We start from the raw sequence: 19,690 nt of genomic DNA on the forward strand, positions 1-19,690 counted from the left end.
CCCCAGGTCCGTGAGCAGCTGGACAGTCTTCACAGTGTGTTCCACGGCGAGCTCCCTTGTCCCTGCCCGTATGAGCCAGTCCAGGTAGGGGTAGACGTGGATCCCCTGCAGGCACAGCCGCGCCGCCACCGGTGCTAGGCGCTTAGTGAACACCCTGGGTGCCGATTTTAATCCGAACGGGAGGGCCTTGAACTGGTAGTGCCGCCCTTTGACCACGAACCTGAGGAACTTTCGGTGTCTCTTTAGAATAGGGATGTGGAAGTACGCATCCTCCAAGTCCAACGACAACAGGGAATCGCCCTCCTCCAGCTGTCCCAGCACGTGCTGGAGGGTGACCATCCGGAACTTCTGTGCCTTGATGTATTTGTTCAGTCGTCACAGGTCCAGGATGGGACGCCATCCTCCTGTCGTCTTCTTTACGAGGAAGTATCTTGAGTAAACTCTGGAGCCCCGAAGCCTCTTTGGAACAAGCTCGATGGCACCTTTCCTGAGCATCGCCCTTACTTCCAACAGCAGTTGAGGGACGTGATTTTCCTTCCTGGCCAAGGGAGGAATGCGGGGGTACTTCTTCTGGAACTCGAGGGCGTGCCCCAGGGCCAGGGCGTCCAGCACCCAACGGTCAGTGGAGATGGACTCCCACACGCCGACGAACTTCGTCAGCCGGCCTCCCACCGGGGTGCTTCGGCGGGGGCCCGACCCGACGGTCGGTTCAATCTTGCTTGGAGGCCGCTTTGCCTCCTTGACCACCTTGGCAACGACGGCGGGATCCACCTGACTTGCCGCGTCCCCTGTAGGCCTCCTGCGATGAAGATCTTGCCGCTTGACGGTACGTAGAGTAGCTGCTGCCGGCTCCCTTGGAGGCACCCTGTCTGCCTCCGGAGCTCCGAAAGGACGGCCGTTGCTGTTGGAGCACACCCAGTGCACGGGCTGTCTCCGTGTCCGTCTTGATCGCCTGAAGGGACTCATCAACCGCCTTGCCAAAAAGGTTGTTCCCATCGAACGGCATGTCCAAAACCTTGGTCTGTACGTCCTGGCGGAAATCCGTCGCCTTGAGCCATCCTCGTCGTCTCAGGCAAACGCCGTTGCCCAACTGACGGAAACCGGTGTCGGCGATGTCCATAGCCACCGTAATGGCGTGGTCCGAGGCAATCTCACCTTCCTGTAAGATTTCCAAGGCCTCAGCCCTCTTGGCGTCCGGAAGGAAGTCCAACAGAGGGGCGATCTTGAACCACAACTCCCTGTCGTAGCGGGCTACGATGGCCAGGGCGTTGGCCGCCTTGATGGTCGTCGCTGCAGATGAGATGACCCGTCGTCCCATCGCATCCAGCTTCCTACCCTCGCCGTCCGGCGGGGAGGTTGAAGTTGAGGCCGATGGGGCCCCCCCCCCCGTGCCCCCCCCCGGCTTTCTTCTTGGCCGCCGCCGAAACGACCGAATCCGGGGTAGGTTGCGCCCTAAGGGGCAGAGCTGGAAGAGCTCGGATGCACTGGAAATCATGGCATGGAAGGACCCAATCTCGTCTGGCGGGGACGCCCGGACAGGGGTCCCGTCGTCATCCGTACCCGTCGTAGTCGTGTCTATGCCTGTATCATCCCCGTGGGTAGTGGACCGGGGGGGGGGGAAGGCAGAGAAGGCCGCAGAGGCGGGAGAGGAGGCCTAGGATGCGTCCTCCTCTTAAGTGGTGGGCTCTCCGAAGGTCCTGGCTCCGGTTCCTCCGTCGGGGGAAGGGGCAACCTAGTCCTTATCTCCGAGCATAAGGACTGAATGGCTGACAAAATGGCCACCGAGGTGTCCTGCGGCGCCGGAAACGACGGGAGCGAGGGCTCTTGAGGAGCCTTGTCTGCGACACCATCGCTCTCGTCGTCACCCTTGTCGGGATCCCTCCCGATGGGCTGGGCCTCTTCTACGACTTGAATGAGCTCCTCTTCAGAGGTCGTGTCTGTATCCACGATGGCCACCAGCCCCTCCCCCACCCTTTCCAATGAGGACTTTGTGGGGGTCTTCTCGATGGGCCTGAAAGACGACTCCCTCCGCGGTGGCAGGGAGACTCTGGTTCCTGAGGGCGCCTCCACTGGTGTAGCCTCCACAGGCTGAGCCAGGGCCGCGGCGACATCCTCAATCGAGGTCTTAGCAGGGTGAATTAAGGCCAACGTCACCTTCTGTGCGCCTGGGGCCTTCACCTTGGGGGGGGAGGGTCGAGCCTCGCTCCCCCTCTGCCGGAATCTTCGAGATCGACCGGGGCCTCTCCAGAAGCTTTGCCGGGTTCTCGGACTTCCTCTTACCCGAGCCAGAGCGTTGGCTCGTGGTTGATGGCGCCGGGGAGGATGCGCCCTGCCTGGCAGCCCAGGAGCCCGACCGTTCGGCGCTCCCGGTGCCCGGGGACTTGCGGTGCTTAGCCTTTTGTTGGGCCCCCGTCGCTGAGGCACCCTCACAGGACTTAGAAGACCGCTCAGACTTCTTTTCTTCTTCTCGCCTGGCGGGTTCTTACCTTCCAGCCAGTTGGCGAGACGGAGGTGGCGATCCTTCATGGTCCGCTCCGACATGTTCCCACAAAACGCGCAGTCCTTTTCCTTGTGCGTCTTATCCTCATGGAGACAGAGGCATAACTAATGCTCGTCCTGCTTGAAAACGTTCTGAAGCTGGCATCCAGGGCAGGTCCTGAACAGCTTCCTGGGCCATGACCGTGGTAGGCCTCGGAACTTCTGGAATCCTCCAAAAGCGTAACTCAACGAAATCTTCACCCTTGAGGGGCGTAGAAATTCCGAAACGGATCCCCGTTGATCGGATGTAGACACGGTGGAGCTTGAGGCTCTATTTAACCGAAAAAATGAGAAAATCTCCTGAAAAAAGCGCGAAAACGCAGCAAAAGCTCGAGAGCTATAGCACGAGGACTCCTAACACTTGAACGTGCGGTAAAAATCTGAGGATGGCTGCCAGGGGCGGGGCTTAGGGAGAGGGCAGTCATTGGCTGGGGGCAGTATGACCCAGAGACCAGTGATTGGTTACTACTGAGAAAGACAGATCAGAAACGAAACTGATACTGATTTTTTTCTATGCCGAGGATTCCCGGCCTGACGGGGAATATTCATGAGCATGTGAATCCATGCCAGACCCCATGCTGGAGAACTAGCAATATCGCAACGCACTATAAAAATTTGCTCAAAGATTATAAATACAATACTAATAGCGCTAATTGGAGGTGCATATATAAAATATGTAAAACCCACGACTCAAAATTCTGGTACTTATATCATCAATTTTTGATGGAGGACGATAATAGAGGAAATAATGATGTGGGACAGGATGTATGGATGCACTATATTGCAAATCTCTTCAAGATAAGTTGCATTTCCGTAATTCCCATTAGTAGTACTCCTTATGGAACACAAAACTTTCCCTACGATTTCACTGATATCCTCCAAATTATCTCAAAAATGAAATCCTCGAGAGCTCTGGGTCCGGATGGGCTGGCTAATATTGTTATCAAACAAAACCCCAAAAAATGGGCAGTGCTTTTTCTCCAACTATTTACTGGCATATGGGAAAAGGAGATTATTCCAGATAGTTGGAGTAAACCCATAGTCGTACCTATTTTTGAAAAAGGGGACGGGAAATTAACCGATAATTATCAATTGCTAGCTATGGCTGATAGCAGCTGCAAGATTTTTTGTTCTCTGTTAGTGGGCACTTTGAACAACTGGATAAAGGAGAAGGGTTTACTTTCTGCTCAACAAACTGGTTTTAGAAAAGATCACAGTACCCTGGACAATTTGACCATGCTGAATCACATCATTGCTGATACAAAGGATAAAGGGGAAAAACTATATGTGTGCTTTGTAGACTATTCAAAAGCATTTGATTGTGTCAACAGAGACTTATTGTGGGAAAAACTGAGCGGGAAAAAAATATGCCCAAGAGTCCTCCACTTTTTTAAAGAAATGTATAGGGATACCACAGTGTCTATTTGTCTGGGTAAAGGAGGGATGCTATCACCTGCGATTAGTACAAATACTGGCCTTAAGCAGGGATGTGTGATATCACCGATACTGTACAATTTGTACGCATCAGATATGTGGGACAGTTTTACTACTATAAATAGCTTCCCTCTCAAATTGGGTGGGGGTAAAGCAATATGTGGTTTTATGTACGCAGATGATACCATTTTAACGGATAAAATACCTGTAGGATTACAAAGGTTGTTGGATGCACTGTACCTTTATTCAGAGGCAAATCATCTAAATATCAACAAGAATAAGATTATGATATTTGGAGCATCTAAGAAAGAGAAACGAAAACTGATCTCTAGATGGCAGATATTCCGTCACCTTGGAGGTTGTTGATGCTTACCCATATTTGGGGATACCTATTTTGAGCAATCCAAGTATCCATTTTTTCCAGGAAATGGTAGAAACTAAAATACTAAAAAAGTGGAATGTTATACGGAAATATTTGTCCAGTAAAGGAAGCCACTCCACAGAAGGTTTCCTAGAGATATACAAGAGTTGCATTATACCTGGTATACTGTATGCCTTGGAAACAGTGGAGGGTAAATATCGGAGTAAATTAGGTCATACCTTGAAGGGAAACTTTGGAGACCTGTTTTAGGACTACCTAACGCTGTGCCAATAGCGGCAATAAGATGTGAGCTGGGGCTTGTTTCCTTCCCTACTCTGTGGAAAATAGGATGCTGTAAATTGTATTTTTGAATAATGATGGGGAAGCGGGAGGAAGGAAATCTACTCAACCTTATTGGAAAACATAGAAATGAAGGCAGGATTAAGACTACTTATATATTAAGGTTACAAAATACAATATTGTCCTTCCTTAAAGATTTAGGTTTGAAGGCACCTATGGCGAAAGAAAACATCAGTATTTTTAAAAGTTTAAAGAAAAAAGTAACTATCTGGGACTTATGTGAAAATCAAACCTATCTCTACACTAAGATACGATACGCCACTTATGCTTTTCAGGGTCTTAAACCGGCCACCCCGAGAGAATACATATTAAAAACTGACTATAGGGCATTGAGAAGATTTACGTATGAATACCCTCCTGTGTAATGAATTCACTGGTGTTTGGACCAATATCCCCCCGAGCAGAAAGATTATGTAGGCATTGTAAAACAGAGGTGGAGACTTCAAGGCATATCCTTACCATGTGTACTAAATTAAAGGAATGGTATTATAACGGGTATGAAACCTGGTGGGGGATTTTCAAATGATTGAATCAGATCAATTTTGGTCAGTTATCTATGAAGGGGAGATTAAGGTTTTTAATCGGGGCAGCTTTTTATATTTGGAAAAGAGCCATCGGTTAGTGAATTATCCGGAACTTCCTTTAAAAGATTTTCTTATGAGACAACTTTGATTATCGATTTGTGTTTTAATAACGTGTTTTCTTTTTACAACTTGATTTTAATTTGAAGAAATGGATTGTATTTTGTTGTTTATTTTTGTCTTCTTCATGATTGATATGTTATTTTTTTTGTGATTTGCTTATAGTGTATAAGGTTTTAATTAACCAATTTGCACTTTAAACTAATGAAAATTTAAAAAAAAAAAAAAAAAAAAAAATGAATGGCAGGGGAAGACCCCAGAAACTACAAGCACAGAAGAAATGGTAAAAAAACAAGAAGGATCTGCCATTTTAGCAAAATATTTGCCTAACACCTCTCACATATCGGTACTAAGGCCCCTGACTACCATTTATGTATGTATGGAATAAACAGATGGTATGTATGTGCTATGTAACAATATGCTGCTCAATATGGAACCCTGTGCTGCATTATCACCCATGTAACACATACTGCACATCTAACTACATGTATGTGCAAATACAACCAAGCTGATTCCTTGCATCAGTGCCACGGTGCCACTGTACGGTTTGTGAGCTTTATAAATGCAAATGAATAAAAAATATATAAAATAAATCTCTGCATTACTGAGGCTGCATTACCAGCCTGCGAGTACAAATGACTAAAGGTCATGAGGGTAAAACCACTGCCACCAGCCATTCAAGTAAACTAGAAATTGTAACAAAACTCTTACCAGGTAAGTAACAAAGGGGCTACAGATTGTATACCCCAAGCACTCCACATCAGGTGGGATGTGCTGGCTCACTTATATGAAATGTAAAGGTGATGATAATCCCTCTTTACTACTACAGTAGTTCACCCAAGTACATGAAAGAGAAATTAACAGGGGAGCACAAAGGGGCAACCCAGCCAAAGCCCAAAAGTAGTAGGAAACTATACCTTCAGACATAAAAAGGTCACCCGTAAAAAGAGTAAGAGTAAAAGACTAGCTATCGGGAAAAAGATCCCCACTCACCTCGGGAAAAGGTTCAATAATTACCAAGTCCAAGCTAAATGTTGTGGGGTTAACGCAGGCCAGGAAGATTCATCATACACATGTACATCTTACATAACACACTGACCACTCAGATACAAAGTATTCTTCGACAATGAAAATGTTTATGCATTCGCGCACCGGGTTTCTCATCAGACAGAAACTCACTGGTTGCTTTGACAGCTTTCCCTGCAGCGCAGAGCACACAGACTTCTGCTGTCAGGGTTCCAACTCCTGCCCCTCAGACACTCCTGTGTCGGCTCCTTGACACAAGGGGACGGCACTTCTGATTCAAGGGAAAGGGACAGCCTCTCCACACAGCTCCCTTCCCTGATTTCAGTCTGCTTCCTGGGACCATCTCTCTTTGTAGTCCCGTTAGGTAAGATTTTCATAGTAATGTTAAATCTTCCTGACCCGTGTCAACCCCAGAATCCTTTGATTTACTGGTGGATTATTTGTTCTTATACCTCTGAGTGGGAACCTGTTTCCACACTCACAGAATCTTTTACTCTTTTTATGGGTGTCATTTTTAAGACTCTCCATAGTGTCTTTTAAAAGTTATCCTCTTGAACAACTTTTTGGCAATAAGTGCATATTGTTGCTGGCTTGTCCTAGGGGCTCCCCTTTTAAATGTCTCTGGCTAACCTTCAGAGAACTACAGTTTCCAAGGGTAGAAAGGATCTTTGGATCCCTTTTACATTTGATTTGGTGAAACCAGCCCACCTCACCTTATGTGGAGTGCTGGGGAGATGCAATGCATCACCTTTCACACTAAAGCTGTAACAATTCGGTTACTGCGACAAGCTTACCTTTAATGGCTGGTGGCAGTGATACCTTTTATTAATTTGGTGCACCTTTACCGAGGTCTGTGTGCACAGCCACGGTAAAGGCACCGAAGGGTGCTCATTTTACCAAAATGGCCCAGTCAATTTTTCACCATTTAAGTGTTTCTTGTCCTTCCCTCTTCCTTCCCCCGACACCCAGGGCGAGAGGGAAATTCCTTAGTGCGATTTTCATCTTCGGCGGGAGTCCGATGGACTCCCCGCCCAAGCTCCAGTCTGTCTGTGAAGGCAGGAAGCGAGAGAGGAGTCTAAAACTTCACAGTCCTTTGTCTTCCTCCTTGCCTGAATGGGGACAAATGCCAGTGGGGGGCGGGCTGGCTGTCCTGATTGGACAACCAGACCGCCCCCATGTTGTAAAATGCAAGGGGAGAACGCAGAAGTTGTGCTGTAGTTCCTGTTAAATACTCCGAACCTGGAAGCTGAAGACAAGTCGACCACTGGAACCAAAACCGAAGAGGATGAAGGAAAAGCAGCTGAGACGATTTCCAGCGACCGGAGAGCCTGCTGTGTATCCGTAGCCTGCTGAAGCCCTTCCTTCCAATCGACGTGGGGATCCAAAAATGGACGACCCAGAGCCTGGTGAGACCCACTAGACTCAAGACCCGCATTTTGAGCCATCTCACGCAGTAGTGCAACCATGCGGGGCTGCAATACCTCAATACCCAGGGACCACGAGCCATTGTGCATTGCAGTCTTCCAAATTCCAATTCTCACTGAAACTTTGCGGGCATCCTACTTGAACTCCAGAGACACGATTCAAGTCCGAAAAGTCCCCTCACCAGAGTGCTGGACCGTTGTTACGACGAGAATCCGACCAGCGATAGTCTTAAGTGCTCCTGAAAAAGGCGCCAAATTCAGCCGTGACGAAAACCTTGCCTAGAGCCTTCCCCGTTGATCCCTGCTGCAAAATCCCTTCCAAGGTCCTGTTTTCAATCACCACGACAAGGAATCCAGCTGAACTCCTCCTGCTGCAAAATCATCTTCTGTGTTGAGGTACTGTTTTCTGTGATTGGGAGTGTTAGGCAAGATTGTCTGTAGTAACCCTGTGGGAGACTACACCATCCTTGTCCTCGTGACAATAGGGACCCCAACATTTGGTATAGGCTTGTACTACACAAGTTGGTAGAGTGACTGAGCAGCCAGGCTTACCTCAAGAGGGGTCAATGAGAGCTGTAGTGATGCAACATAGGGATTCACAGCGACAAGTATTCAAATAACATTTATACTCAAGGTTTCTTCTTACACTTCTTTATTAATTTAACTGTCAGTTTTTAAGTAAGCTTTCTTTAGAAAGGGCAAGATGCAACAATAAAATACACTTCAAAAATACACTCCTTCAGTTAAGTAGGTAGATACCCTTTTGGGATGACCGACATGCACTTCCTACACCCTCAAGTGACTTCAATAGTTAGGATATGGTGATATCACTTTGATACTTAATGTAATACTGAGTTATAGTCAAAAAGAAAAAAAGAGGTGAGGGAAGGAAACAAAGGTTAACAAGTCACAATCCCCAATTAAATATAGGTTAACCCTTTTCCCAGCAATACAAGTAATTTATGTATAACCTTTTCAGGGACAGATGAACACACAGTCAAAGCGTCAGAAGAGTCTGCAGGGAGCCAAGACAGCCAATGTCAATTGAGCAAAGTCTAGGGGAGCTGAGGCACTTCTCGAAGATAGCACAAAAACCTTGCACAATGTTAAGAGAGTTTGTATATAAGAAGTCACTGTTGGGCCACAAGCTGTAAGACTTGTGAAAATCAAAGCTGCAAAAAACTCTACAAAAGGCAGCCAGTGCAAGTCTCCTGAGAGCAAGCAAGCTACACACAAGTGGTTAGTACCCCTAGCTACACAGTGCCTTGAGTCTGAAGAAAAGGATCCAGCTGGCTTCTGTTCCTATTGTAGTCCAGCAGATCCTGTTCCTGGGCCTCAGTCATGGGGACAAGAGGGAGGACGTCTGTGGACTCCTGCACTACAGTTGGAAGGTAGTCAGCAGCAATGGGCACACTTCAGATCAGCGGCACACTGCGGTTTCAGCTACTCGCAAATAGCATCACAGCGGTTCTTGGACAAGTTATGGGCTCCCCTTGCTTCTGGGGTCCAGCACTCTGTTGAGGTGGCTAGGGAAGTCCTGCTTCGAGGGAGTCCAGAGGATCTTCCTGGAGCTCGGGTCCAGCTTAAAGGCGATACATTAGTCCTGGTGTTCCTGTCCCCTGGCACTCGGTTCCTGCAGCAGCAAAGAAGTACAGCCAGCAGACAGAGGGTTTCCAGGCAAGTTAGTCTTGGGGTTGATTGGTCTCACCAACCCAAGGGGAGAAGTTTTCCTTTCCGGGCTTCTCTAGTCGATTGGAAATTCGGAGCTTCAGCACTGCAGCAGGGCTTCACCAGGCAAACCAACGGTCCAGAGGGGTGCAGCAAGCTTCTCTTCCAGTTTCTTCTTTGGTTCCTTCGTCCAGTGGTCGCCTCTGCCTTCCTTGCAAAAGACCGCCTTTTATACAAGTTTCTCCCATTTATTCGCAGCCTAGCTGTCACTCACATAGCAGGGTGGCTGTCCAGCCAGCCAATCACCTACCTCGCTACCTGCCTTGCCATATACGCTGGAGTCAGAGATGGGCTTCAGCAGTGAACCCCGCAAAAGACAAAATGAACAAAGGGACCAAACCTGGTTTGGCGCGCAGAGTAAATCTCAAGAAGGAACTTTCCAACAAGAAATTGCAAAAAAAAGGCTAGGGCCATTTTGACAAAATGGGCACCCATGGGTGCAATACTGCAGCTGAGGATTCAGCCTGCGGTAAAAACGCATAATGAAAGGAAAAAATAAACCACTGCCACCAGCCATTAATTGTAGAAAGGGCAACATAAAAATGTTACATGAGAAAGTGGACAAGCGGATACTAAGTAACCCCTCCAGCACTCCACATAAGATGGTGTGTGCTGGGTCTACAAATTAACAAAGGTAAGTAAAGTCAATTTCACTTTACTGCTCTTGGAAACAGTAGTTTATCCAAGAGAAGGTATTTAAACCTTTGGAGAAATCCAAAGGACTTCTCTGTGACACTGCACTGAAGGTGCTGTGCGTCACAATACAAAAAGGTGATGCCTATGGAGTTTGCCAGACTCCAGAGTTCAACTCAAACAAAAATACATGAGTGATAAAAAGGGCTCACTCTCTCCAGGATTACAAATTAAAAGTCCTTGAGTCCAGCAAAAGAGCTGGGGGTTCTAAGGTTGAAGGGAATTAACACAGAAATGAGAATTCTCCCTAACAGGAAGGCCTCTCGTCTAGTTCACCCAGGCTCAGTGCTGGAATCCTCCTAGGTTGTCTTCTGTGAAGCCCCTGGACCCTCAACTAACCCTAAAGTAAAATACTCACCTGTTTGACCAGTCTTCCTTAGGAAATCTGACTATTGCTACTTAATAACCTATCCTGACACTGCCTGTTGGACACTATACCCTAGTGACCCTCGCCCCCGCTTCTGCCACTGAACACTCATGCTCCAAGAATAAGGGAAAGACTTTAAAAGGATTGGGCCTTTTGCCTAAAAAAGAGAATAAGTGCTTAAAAGTTACTTACGTATAAAAGAGTTGGTTGGTAACTAACAGAGTGAATAGTTAGAAAACTTATTACTTATCATAGAACTCTTCTGCCATTCTGAAAAGTAGATATAAGTTTGTTTGACTTACCTTAGAAATATTGTGTCATTCTGAAAAGTATATATAACATCTTTCTTTCCTTAGAAACAGTTTTGCCATTCTAACAGAAAGTCAAGGTAAGGGTATATTACTCGCCTGTAATATGTTTGTGCCTCTTCCCCAAACATAATGATGTTGGTTTCACTTTATTTTTCCTGTTAGGATAATTGTATGAGTGTCCCCCAACTGGGTCTTGCTTCCCCCCACTTGCTGTTAGCTTGTCCAGAATAAGTCTGCATTTGGTTGTACCTACCTAGAATAACCACAAGTCATTTATAAAGGGAAACACTGGGTTTGGCTTTCACTGTTCTGTTTTAGACAGACACAAAAACATTCTTAGGTTTATACCTACCCCAAGTTTCCAATGGCTCCTTGAAAAATTATATGGGTTTTACTTGCCTTGAAGTAGCTATGTGGTATCCTAAAATAAGTTACAAGAGTTACTGATTTTTGTAAGACCACAAATTCCACAGTTCCTGTGTGTACCAGGTCTGCAGCGGCCTATCCACTTTGGTGGAATAGTGTTGGTGACCCCTTGTGAGTTGTGTCAGACAGCGGGGATGGAGGCCCAGCAGTGAAATAGGGGGAGCAGGGGAGGATGGTACATGAAGCCTCGCAGCGTGTGCCATTACAGACTTCGTTCCTGGCTCTGCCACAATGGCCCAGGGGATCATTCCGAGGGGGAAAGCCAAAGACCTCATTCCCTATGTGGGCACCGTGGCAACCAGGAGCATGGAATGCTGTGACGCCGCAGTCTATGCTTGGAAACAGCGATGGGCCACGCGCAGCTTGGGGATACACCAAACCCGGGAAGGGATGATGCGGTACAGAGACACCACAGACAACAAACACGTACTATGGCCATGCAGAGACTAATAAAACACCAACATTCATGACACCATGCTACTCGTCCTTGGGAATGGCACATGAAGTATAGGGGTCCAGAAGCGGAAGGCCTGACTCATATCTCACAGGAATCGAGAAAGGCAACATGACGGCTGGTAGTCCCAGTGGAAAGGGGTGGTGGCGGGACTTGCCTGGGTAAAGAGATGACGCGCCCAAAGAGGGATGCAGGTTGATTGGCTGAACCACAGACAAAAGCAGAAGTAACTGTTACATTGTGTCTTCTGGACTTTCCAACCTCCAGGAAGAAGACGATTATCCTGCTTACTTGAGTTCTTATTGGTGAAAATAAAACTGAGCTGTTACTGCACTAACCCCCTATGTCCGTCACTCCATCGCCCACATCCCTCTTTAGACGAGCAGGTAACATTTCTAATTCTTCAGGACCTTTCCTCGGCTTCTCCAATCCTACTTCCCCAGAATTAGCCTCTCCTGGTCCATGGGATGCTGGAAGTGGCCGCTTAAAAGGTTTTAGGTTACATTTTGACTATCCGGACCTTACAGAAACAGCTATGTCCCTGTAACAAAGTCCCCTGCTCGGTTGCTAAAGCAGGGGTCAGTCACATGGCATCAAATAAAACACGTGTTAAAACACAATCTTTAGTGTGGCTGACCTGTTGATCCCCCGACCCCCTGTAAGACAGTCCATCAAAGGAATCTTGCACTCATTCTACTGGAAAGAGCAACAATGCAACATGGGTGATCTGGCATGGCTGTTGGAACAGTGTTGTTCAGATGGATTTTCAGAATCAGCCCTGGGGACAGATTCTGAGATGCCACTGTCAACAGGTAAAGATACTGATGTCTAGCAAACCATCTGGTTAGTGTGACCGAGCATCAAGGCTTACAATTAGGAGTGAGAGTAGTGAAGGATTCCGTTAAAACACACACACACTCAATAATACAAGTTAGGCCAAATGTATATGAACACTTAGTTATTTAGGCCTCAGAGAAACTCTTAGCAATGAAAAACCACATACAAGTAACACATCAATACATTCACTACTATATACACAATCACTTTTTGCTTAGCACATTATGTTAAAAGCACTCAATTTAGAATACAGTTAGATGAGTTTCAGAATACGGTTGGATAGCAAAGCAAGTGAATAAAAGAACCAGGCAAGTAACCATCAGTTAGATAATGAGTATGTGAAAAATAAAGTTACAAACACCATACAAAACCTTAGAATAGAAGTTACTACACCTTAAAAAGTCCTCCTTCCCTAGCTAGAAAATAGGGGGCCTAGTGCCCTGCAGTCACAGGTTCCAATGCAGTTATCAGAAAGCTAGGAGTCTTTCAGAGTCAAAACAAGTGTGGCAAAGCCAACAGGCAGTTTGTAAGGGTCTCGAAGTTAGGCATCAATTGAAGAAAAGTTCTTAGCAACCCTCTGTCAATCCAACCACCTTAGGGGAAGCATAGGGGGGATGATCTTTGACCAGAATTCCACTGATCATAGTAAGGCAAGGGAGAGGTGGGGTAAGGACTTCATGCCCATCTAACCCTCTGGAGGCAGGGGTAGAGGGTGGTGTGTTTGGAACAGGTAGGTTTACTCACCCACTGCACTCTGATTAACTCGGGGACAACTGTAGAAATTCCTGAATTTGCTGGGCCCCCTTTTCTCTCACCTTGGTTCAGCTGAAGGAAGACCAGGTGTCTCGGGTGCAGAGGTCCCTTTTGGTGTGAATTGTGGGTCAGGCCAGTTGGCGTTTCCATGCTCCGATGGATCAGTTTGGGATACTGGAAAGTTGGACACCTGCCAGACTGAAGAAAGGATAGCCACTGTGGTAAAGACCTCAGATGACTCCCAGGAAACAATGCCGGCTGCGATCAGCGATGGTCACTCCAATGAAATTGCTGAAGTCGGCCAAACTGCAAGATGGCCAAAGGACAGGTGAAAATCTCATGGCCCAGCCATGTTAGAGTCTATACTCTAAATGGCATTAAGCAGGAAAACGCAAAAGTGCACGACACAAAAACGGTAGAAAATATCCGTGGCCACCACTGGATGCATCATGTAAGTAGCCACAAAGTTACAGGGACACCAAGTGTCCCCACCACATTTCACAATAAGGTGATGTGTGCAGGGAGAAATAAACTGAGAATTTGACAACGGAGAGCCAAGTTCACCTGCACCAACAGTCATAGGGACTGATCAGTGTCCCCAAAACATATGGGCTTAGCAAAGCAAGTTAAGTAAAAAGGCTTCATGTGCCTCCACATTGTAGGGACCCCCATAGCAAAAAAAGGAAAATTATCAAATTATTACTAGGGTTTTTATTGCACGCCGACCTAGCTTCAGGAAGTAACCAAGCATTTTATACGTCATATGAGAAGTACACAGTGAGGGAAGCTGAGAAACAAGGGATGGCGAGTTAACTGGGGGAAGGGAAGGCAATTTGGCATACATCGAGTCAACGAATTGTAGATTTTCAAAAAGTCCAATTAACAACGTGCAACTAACGTGTACAGTAGATTACAAGCAGTGCACTTTGTTGTGCAAGTGTAGGGGGCAATTGTACTGTGGTACCAGCCAAATCCCTCCTGAAGAGTGAAGCCGAACTACTCTGCTTCACTACCCACAGAGATTTGGTCTAACTTGCTGGACACCCTGACCTCAGACCAAGGATGGGTCTCTTCACACCCCTCGCTAGAGGGCTGTGGAAGAATATCCCTACTCAAATAGTACCTCTGTGCACATCGGACCAGGGGTAGCTGCTGCTTGCACGAGACAAAGCGGCAGAAACCCTGCTACCATATAAGACACCAACCCCAACAGAAAGCTTAGGGATGTTTCTAACTGTAAGATGGCCTCCCCTTCAACATTGGTTAGGTAAAATAAAGGACAATATACAACGGGGTTTTTATGTTTTAAGTCAAGTTTAATTGTACCTTAAAGTCCTTCGGTGCATCTGTACTTCGGCCTTCTTCCTATCTTCTGGAGTGCATACTTTCACTTCTGTAATTTTCTTTAAAGAATTTTCTATTGAAAGATATTTTGTGGGAAAATGGTATGTTAACTTTTATTGAAATTAAATAGAAGAACAAATAGCTGAATAACTCAAATCATTGCACAATCGGATACAAATGAATAGGGTACGTCAATGCATTTGGTTACTATAGAACATATACATTTTTCTTGCTAGCAACATATTCAAGGATTTTATCCAAGCATAGGTTCACAACTGTAAGGCAACTTCTATCCTCAAACAGCATTTGAAATAAATGCAGACATCCACATGTTCTGAGCCCCAGTAATGACAATATGACAGGATTCGCAATAGTAACCTGCCTTTGGATCATTCCCAAAGATACGCTACAGCTCACTTTGGGGTGGAGCAAGTGAGAAGAAAATATAAATTGTGATAAAGTACAAATGAAAATAAATGAGTCAATGTGACATTTTTATTTTATCATGAAAGATTGCACTCAAATTCACAATTTTTACTAAAGTAGCAATTCCTCAAGTAGGTGACTGTCAATTTTAGACTGAAGCCATTCACCCAGGAGGCCTGCCTAGACCGGCAGCGGGGGTGGGACAGGGTAAAGGGGACCACATATTGAGGGGCACTTTGAGGCCCTCCCATTAACAGACACCCACCGCAATTGTGAACGTAAAGTTCACAAGCTATGAAAGGAATCAATTTAGGGAAATCGGTTAATCCAGCCCAAGCCTTAATAGAAGAGCAAGGATGTTGAATTAAGTATTAATGACCTGTGGTTTGCAGGCATTTTACAGTTGGAGTGAATTCTTATGCAGACTGGATGCAAACAGGTCCACATGAGACCATGCCGAGTGAACCAAATACAGGGTAACAGGGTCTCAATTTATGGTAAGGGGCATACCCATCCCCCTTTTGAGATAAAAGCTGCCTCTACCCAGGGGTGTTGTTGCTAGGTCCAGAAAGGATCCAGGGCTTTGCCAATGTCGGGACTGTCAGGACTCGGGCCAGCTAGTATTTTGGTTGCATCCCCAGAGCTTCTATCTGGGGCTACAACCAAAAGACCTGGGGCTATAGCCCCCCCCACCTTCCCCTAAGGATGTCTCTGCCATTGTAATGTGCAATATGTTGCTTACCGTTCAGTGACAGCTGGTATGTTCGGGCCTTAAGGACCACAAGCCGCTGCCCCCTTTCTTTTTTCATCTAGTTTAACGTGCAGTGAGCACCTGCAGCAGAATGATAATCATGTGCATTCTGCATGTGTGATGGTCCAAGCCAGCCCGGGAGTCTGTGGCATAGCATGAGTTTCTTTGAGGAGCTTCAGAAGCCCTGAACAGGGCTCACTGGGCGCTATTTTATTTTGTGGTACGCCATTAGGTTATGGGTGCAAAACCTGCAACAGGAGGCTTCTATACATACATCAGTCCAGAATATCTGACTTCATAAAGTTATGCTGCTGCGTCTTAGCAATGGACCATCTGGAAGAGACCATCTGGCCTCTTGGAAACCGGACTACTCTTGGGACAGAATTCAATTTTGGGGGTTTTGCTGTACCATTTGATGGTATCCCTAAACCCCCCCCCTCGCACCTCCTTTTTTGGAAGTTGTCACTTTTATTTCTGTGGTTAGAGGGACTTCTACTGAAGTCCCTTCGCCACTGCAATCTTTTTTACCATACTGTCCTGTCATATTACATATGGCTCCTTGGATGGGGCTGGCTGCTATTGTTTTGTTTTGGCTTCCCAAAGTGTACTGCATTAATAGCCCAATGCGTCTATCATTCTTATTAATGCTGATTCATATAGCACTTTCATGACTTGCCCAATTCTAAACGCTCGACTGGAGAACAAACCCATGTTTCATGACATTGTCCTGTTAAATTACCTGTTAAGACCATTTTTTGGGGGAAGTCCTATTGGTCCTTTTTAGAGACCCCTTAACTTTTTGCTCTCCCTCCCCTTCTCATTTTATTTGGATCTTATTTTTGTGGTCCGTAGGACTTCTAAGTCGCCCTGGCACTGCAACCCTTTTTTTAGCATATGGTCTATAGTAGCCCATGGGGCTCCTGCAGTAGCGCTCTTTTTTTAAATCAACGTTTTAATAATTTTTGAGGTTAACAAAGCACATTGGTCAAAAGTATCATTCACAAGATAACCTGCGTCCCCCCAACGAACGAGTGAACTAGTGCTGTTTTTTAAGCCTATGATCTAGGATAGGGCAGTATTGAGGGCCAACCGGATTGGCTGGCAACCTAAGCATTTGTTTTTAACTTCTTTTTGTGATTGGTGGGCTGGCTTAGTACAGCCCCATTGAAAGTGGGTATATCCAAGGAAGATCTTTTGCCTACATTGAAGTCTGCTGGATTTTTCATGGTGGGTAGCTAATTCATTTATTTGCTGGATGATTCCCGCTGTCTTTGAGCCATCGCTGCATTTCATTTTTAGGACCAAATCTGGCCACCTTGTCTGTGCCCTGTGTCCTGGGCTTAACTCCGGGACTTCCGCCACGCAGGGACGTCATTTGGCGGTCGCAACTGTGACCCCTGAGGTCTCCCTTGCTACCCCCCCAAAAAAAATTAAAAAAAAAAAAAAAGGAAATCGCTTTTTTACTTTTTTTAAATGGAAGTTTCTGGGCTGTGGCCAGAGCCATGTGGCTCTGTTCTGGAGTGGCTGGCTTTCTTGTTCAGGCCTCTAAATAAAACAGAGGGTTCCACAAGTGTAACCCTTTGAGCAGTTACCCTAAGAACGAATAGGAATAACAAATATTCTTTCTGGAATTCTATATAATAATGGCCAGACTTATTAAAGGTTTATTTTAGGCACACTTCAGGGGTTGATTCACTGATTTAGTTTGTTCTTAAACAACTCAAATTCACAATGCAGACACAAACTATATGTATTTTGCTATTCACAAGTTGCAGCCATAGCATGTTTTTCCTGCCGTCTGTTATGATCATCTCAAGACATTCCATCTCGGTGTCCTCGGTCACTTGATAAAATCCTTGTGCCCAACCGCTTATGTACAGTGTAGAAATGTTTGACCATAGCACATCAAGAGGCCCTTGATTTTATTGTGCCAGAATTAATACTTTGTTGTAATGTGTATCTTTCCTATCTCACTGTTATGCTGTTCAGGATGTTTGCATGTATGAGGTAACGAGTGCCCAGAGTACAGGATGCTGTGTGAGTGCACTGCTTTCCCTGCTCTACTTTAAATTCAATCATCCACAGTTATGGACCCTCCCAATGGTATGTATTTTGCCAACCTCTGAAGCCTAAAAAGTAGATTCATGCAGGCCTGACATGTGGCCAACTTTGCACCAGACCTGCAGATGAACTGGCCTACTGTTAAATCTCAGTTGCCAGTTTATTTGTATCCACGACAAGAGTAATTTGCTCCCTGACTTTGAGAACATTCAGACATGTAATTGCTCATTTTACTATAGCTGGTAAGATCTCTCAGTGGGTGGAGTGCTCGCTGTTGCGATGTGTGCGAGATCTGTAGGTTGCAGGTTCGAATCATAGCAAGGCCAACTCAGCCGTTCACCCTTCTGAGGTCTATAAATGAGTACCAACACAGTTTGGGTGATATTGTATGTATATTTGTTCTATATAAAAGCGCTTTAGTGTAAGTGCTATATAATAACACACCATTATCATTTGGCCTTGGACGTCTGCTTACATTCACAGTAATTTGATAACATGGGCCTATACACACCGATATTAAAGATACATATGGTGATTCATTCTTGTATGAAACGTATATCACATTACAGTGATATTGTAACCATATTTGGCGTAATGTACTTAGAAACAATGCTATGTGATGCCACTTGCTCTTTTGTTAAGGGGTGAAAGGTTGTGTTCCATCACTTCCTACAACGTCACTTTTGGGTGGGGTCAAATGACATCACTTCCTGTGATGTCATCAGGGGTCATGTGATGTCACTTGCGCTACCCCTGGCATTTTGGTGAAATGACGTCCCTGCTTCCCCGGTCCCGATTGTTGGCTGGATCATGCTTCTTCTGCAGAGTCAGTCTTCTAGGCCATTTTACTGCCACAACCCATTATAACCACCTGTTTTTTTTTTATCATGATCCTGGTAACTCTGGTCACCTGGAAGGGTGTTAGAACCCCAACACCCCACTTCTCCGCCTCCTGGGACTTCCTGGGTAGCTTGCACGGTTCTCTTCGTGGGATTGTTTTCTGCTGGCGGACTGCCTATTTTTTGTCGAGCGGATCATATGAAAATAGAGAATGTAATAATGTCGAAGCCCTAAATACCGGAATTCGAGACCCCCGTCACACACACACACACACACACACACACCCCCCCCGCCCACCCCCCAACCAGGACATAGTAGGCTACTTTAAGACCTTATCTGGCAAGATCAGCCCATACATAGGAGGGGCAGCTATATGGGATGGGGGGGGGGGGGGACTTCAATTGCACGTTAGAACCCAAGGTGGATAGATCAGACAGAAACAGTGAAGCCCACCCCAGCAGCCAAGGCCCCGAGAACCCTATTAGGAGATTTTTCATCTAGTGGATTTATGGAAGTTGCACCACCCACAGGGCAGGCAATATTTCCACTACGCGGCACCACAGGACCTATATACACACGGATGGACTATGTGTTTGCCACATAGGAGCTTCAGGAGAACTAGTGCGCTCAGAATATAAAGCAAGAGTCCTAACAGTCCTATCAGACCACTCGCTGCTGATCGTGGAGTGGCAGTATTCTCCACCCAGAGCGCAAATTCCGACATGGAGATTTAGAGAGGACCTGCAAAAGAGATAGTAGAATACTTCGAACACAACACTGCACTGGGACCCCCACGCCTCCATGAGCCTCGTCAGAACCACGTTGAGTTCCCACGACTTCACTCGCGGGAAAGATAGGAAAAGTCCTTTGAGAAACTCCTTGACTAGTCGGTGGGACCAAAGTGAAGATCTTCCT

At 46.2% G+C, this 19,690-nt stretch overlaps 1 protein-coding gene across 4 annotated transcripts in view; it reads right to left on the reverse strand.

The window, feature by feature from the left end:
• CEP295 (centrosomal protein 295) overlaps positions 1-19,690 on the reverse strand; it is a 721,329-nt gene that overhangs the window by 62,944 nt on the left and 638,695 nt on the right. For all 4 annotated transcript variants that reach the window (XM_069639287.1, XM_069639289.1, XM_069639288.1 and 1 more), the window contains one exon: positions 14,680-14,770. In XM_069639287.1, the coding sequence (XP_069495388.1) occupies positions 14,680-14,770 (91 nt within the window). The remainder of the gene's footprint in view (positions 1-14,679; positions 14,771-19,690) is intronic.

The sequence above is a fragment of the Ambystoma mexicanum genome, chromosome 7q (assembly GCF_040938575.1).
Source record: "Ambystoma mexicanum isolate Mex_15411 chromosome 7q, UKY_AmexF1_1, whole genome shotgun sequence".
In the NCBI taxonomy this organism is placed as follows: Eukaryota; Metazoa; Chordata; class Amphibia; order Caudata; family Ambystomatidae; genus Ambystoma; species Ambystoma mexicanum.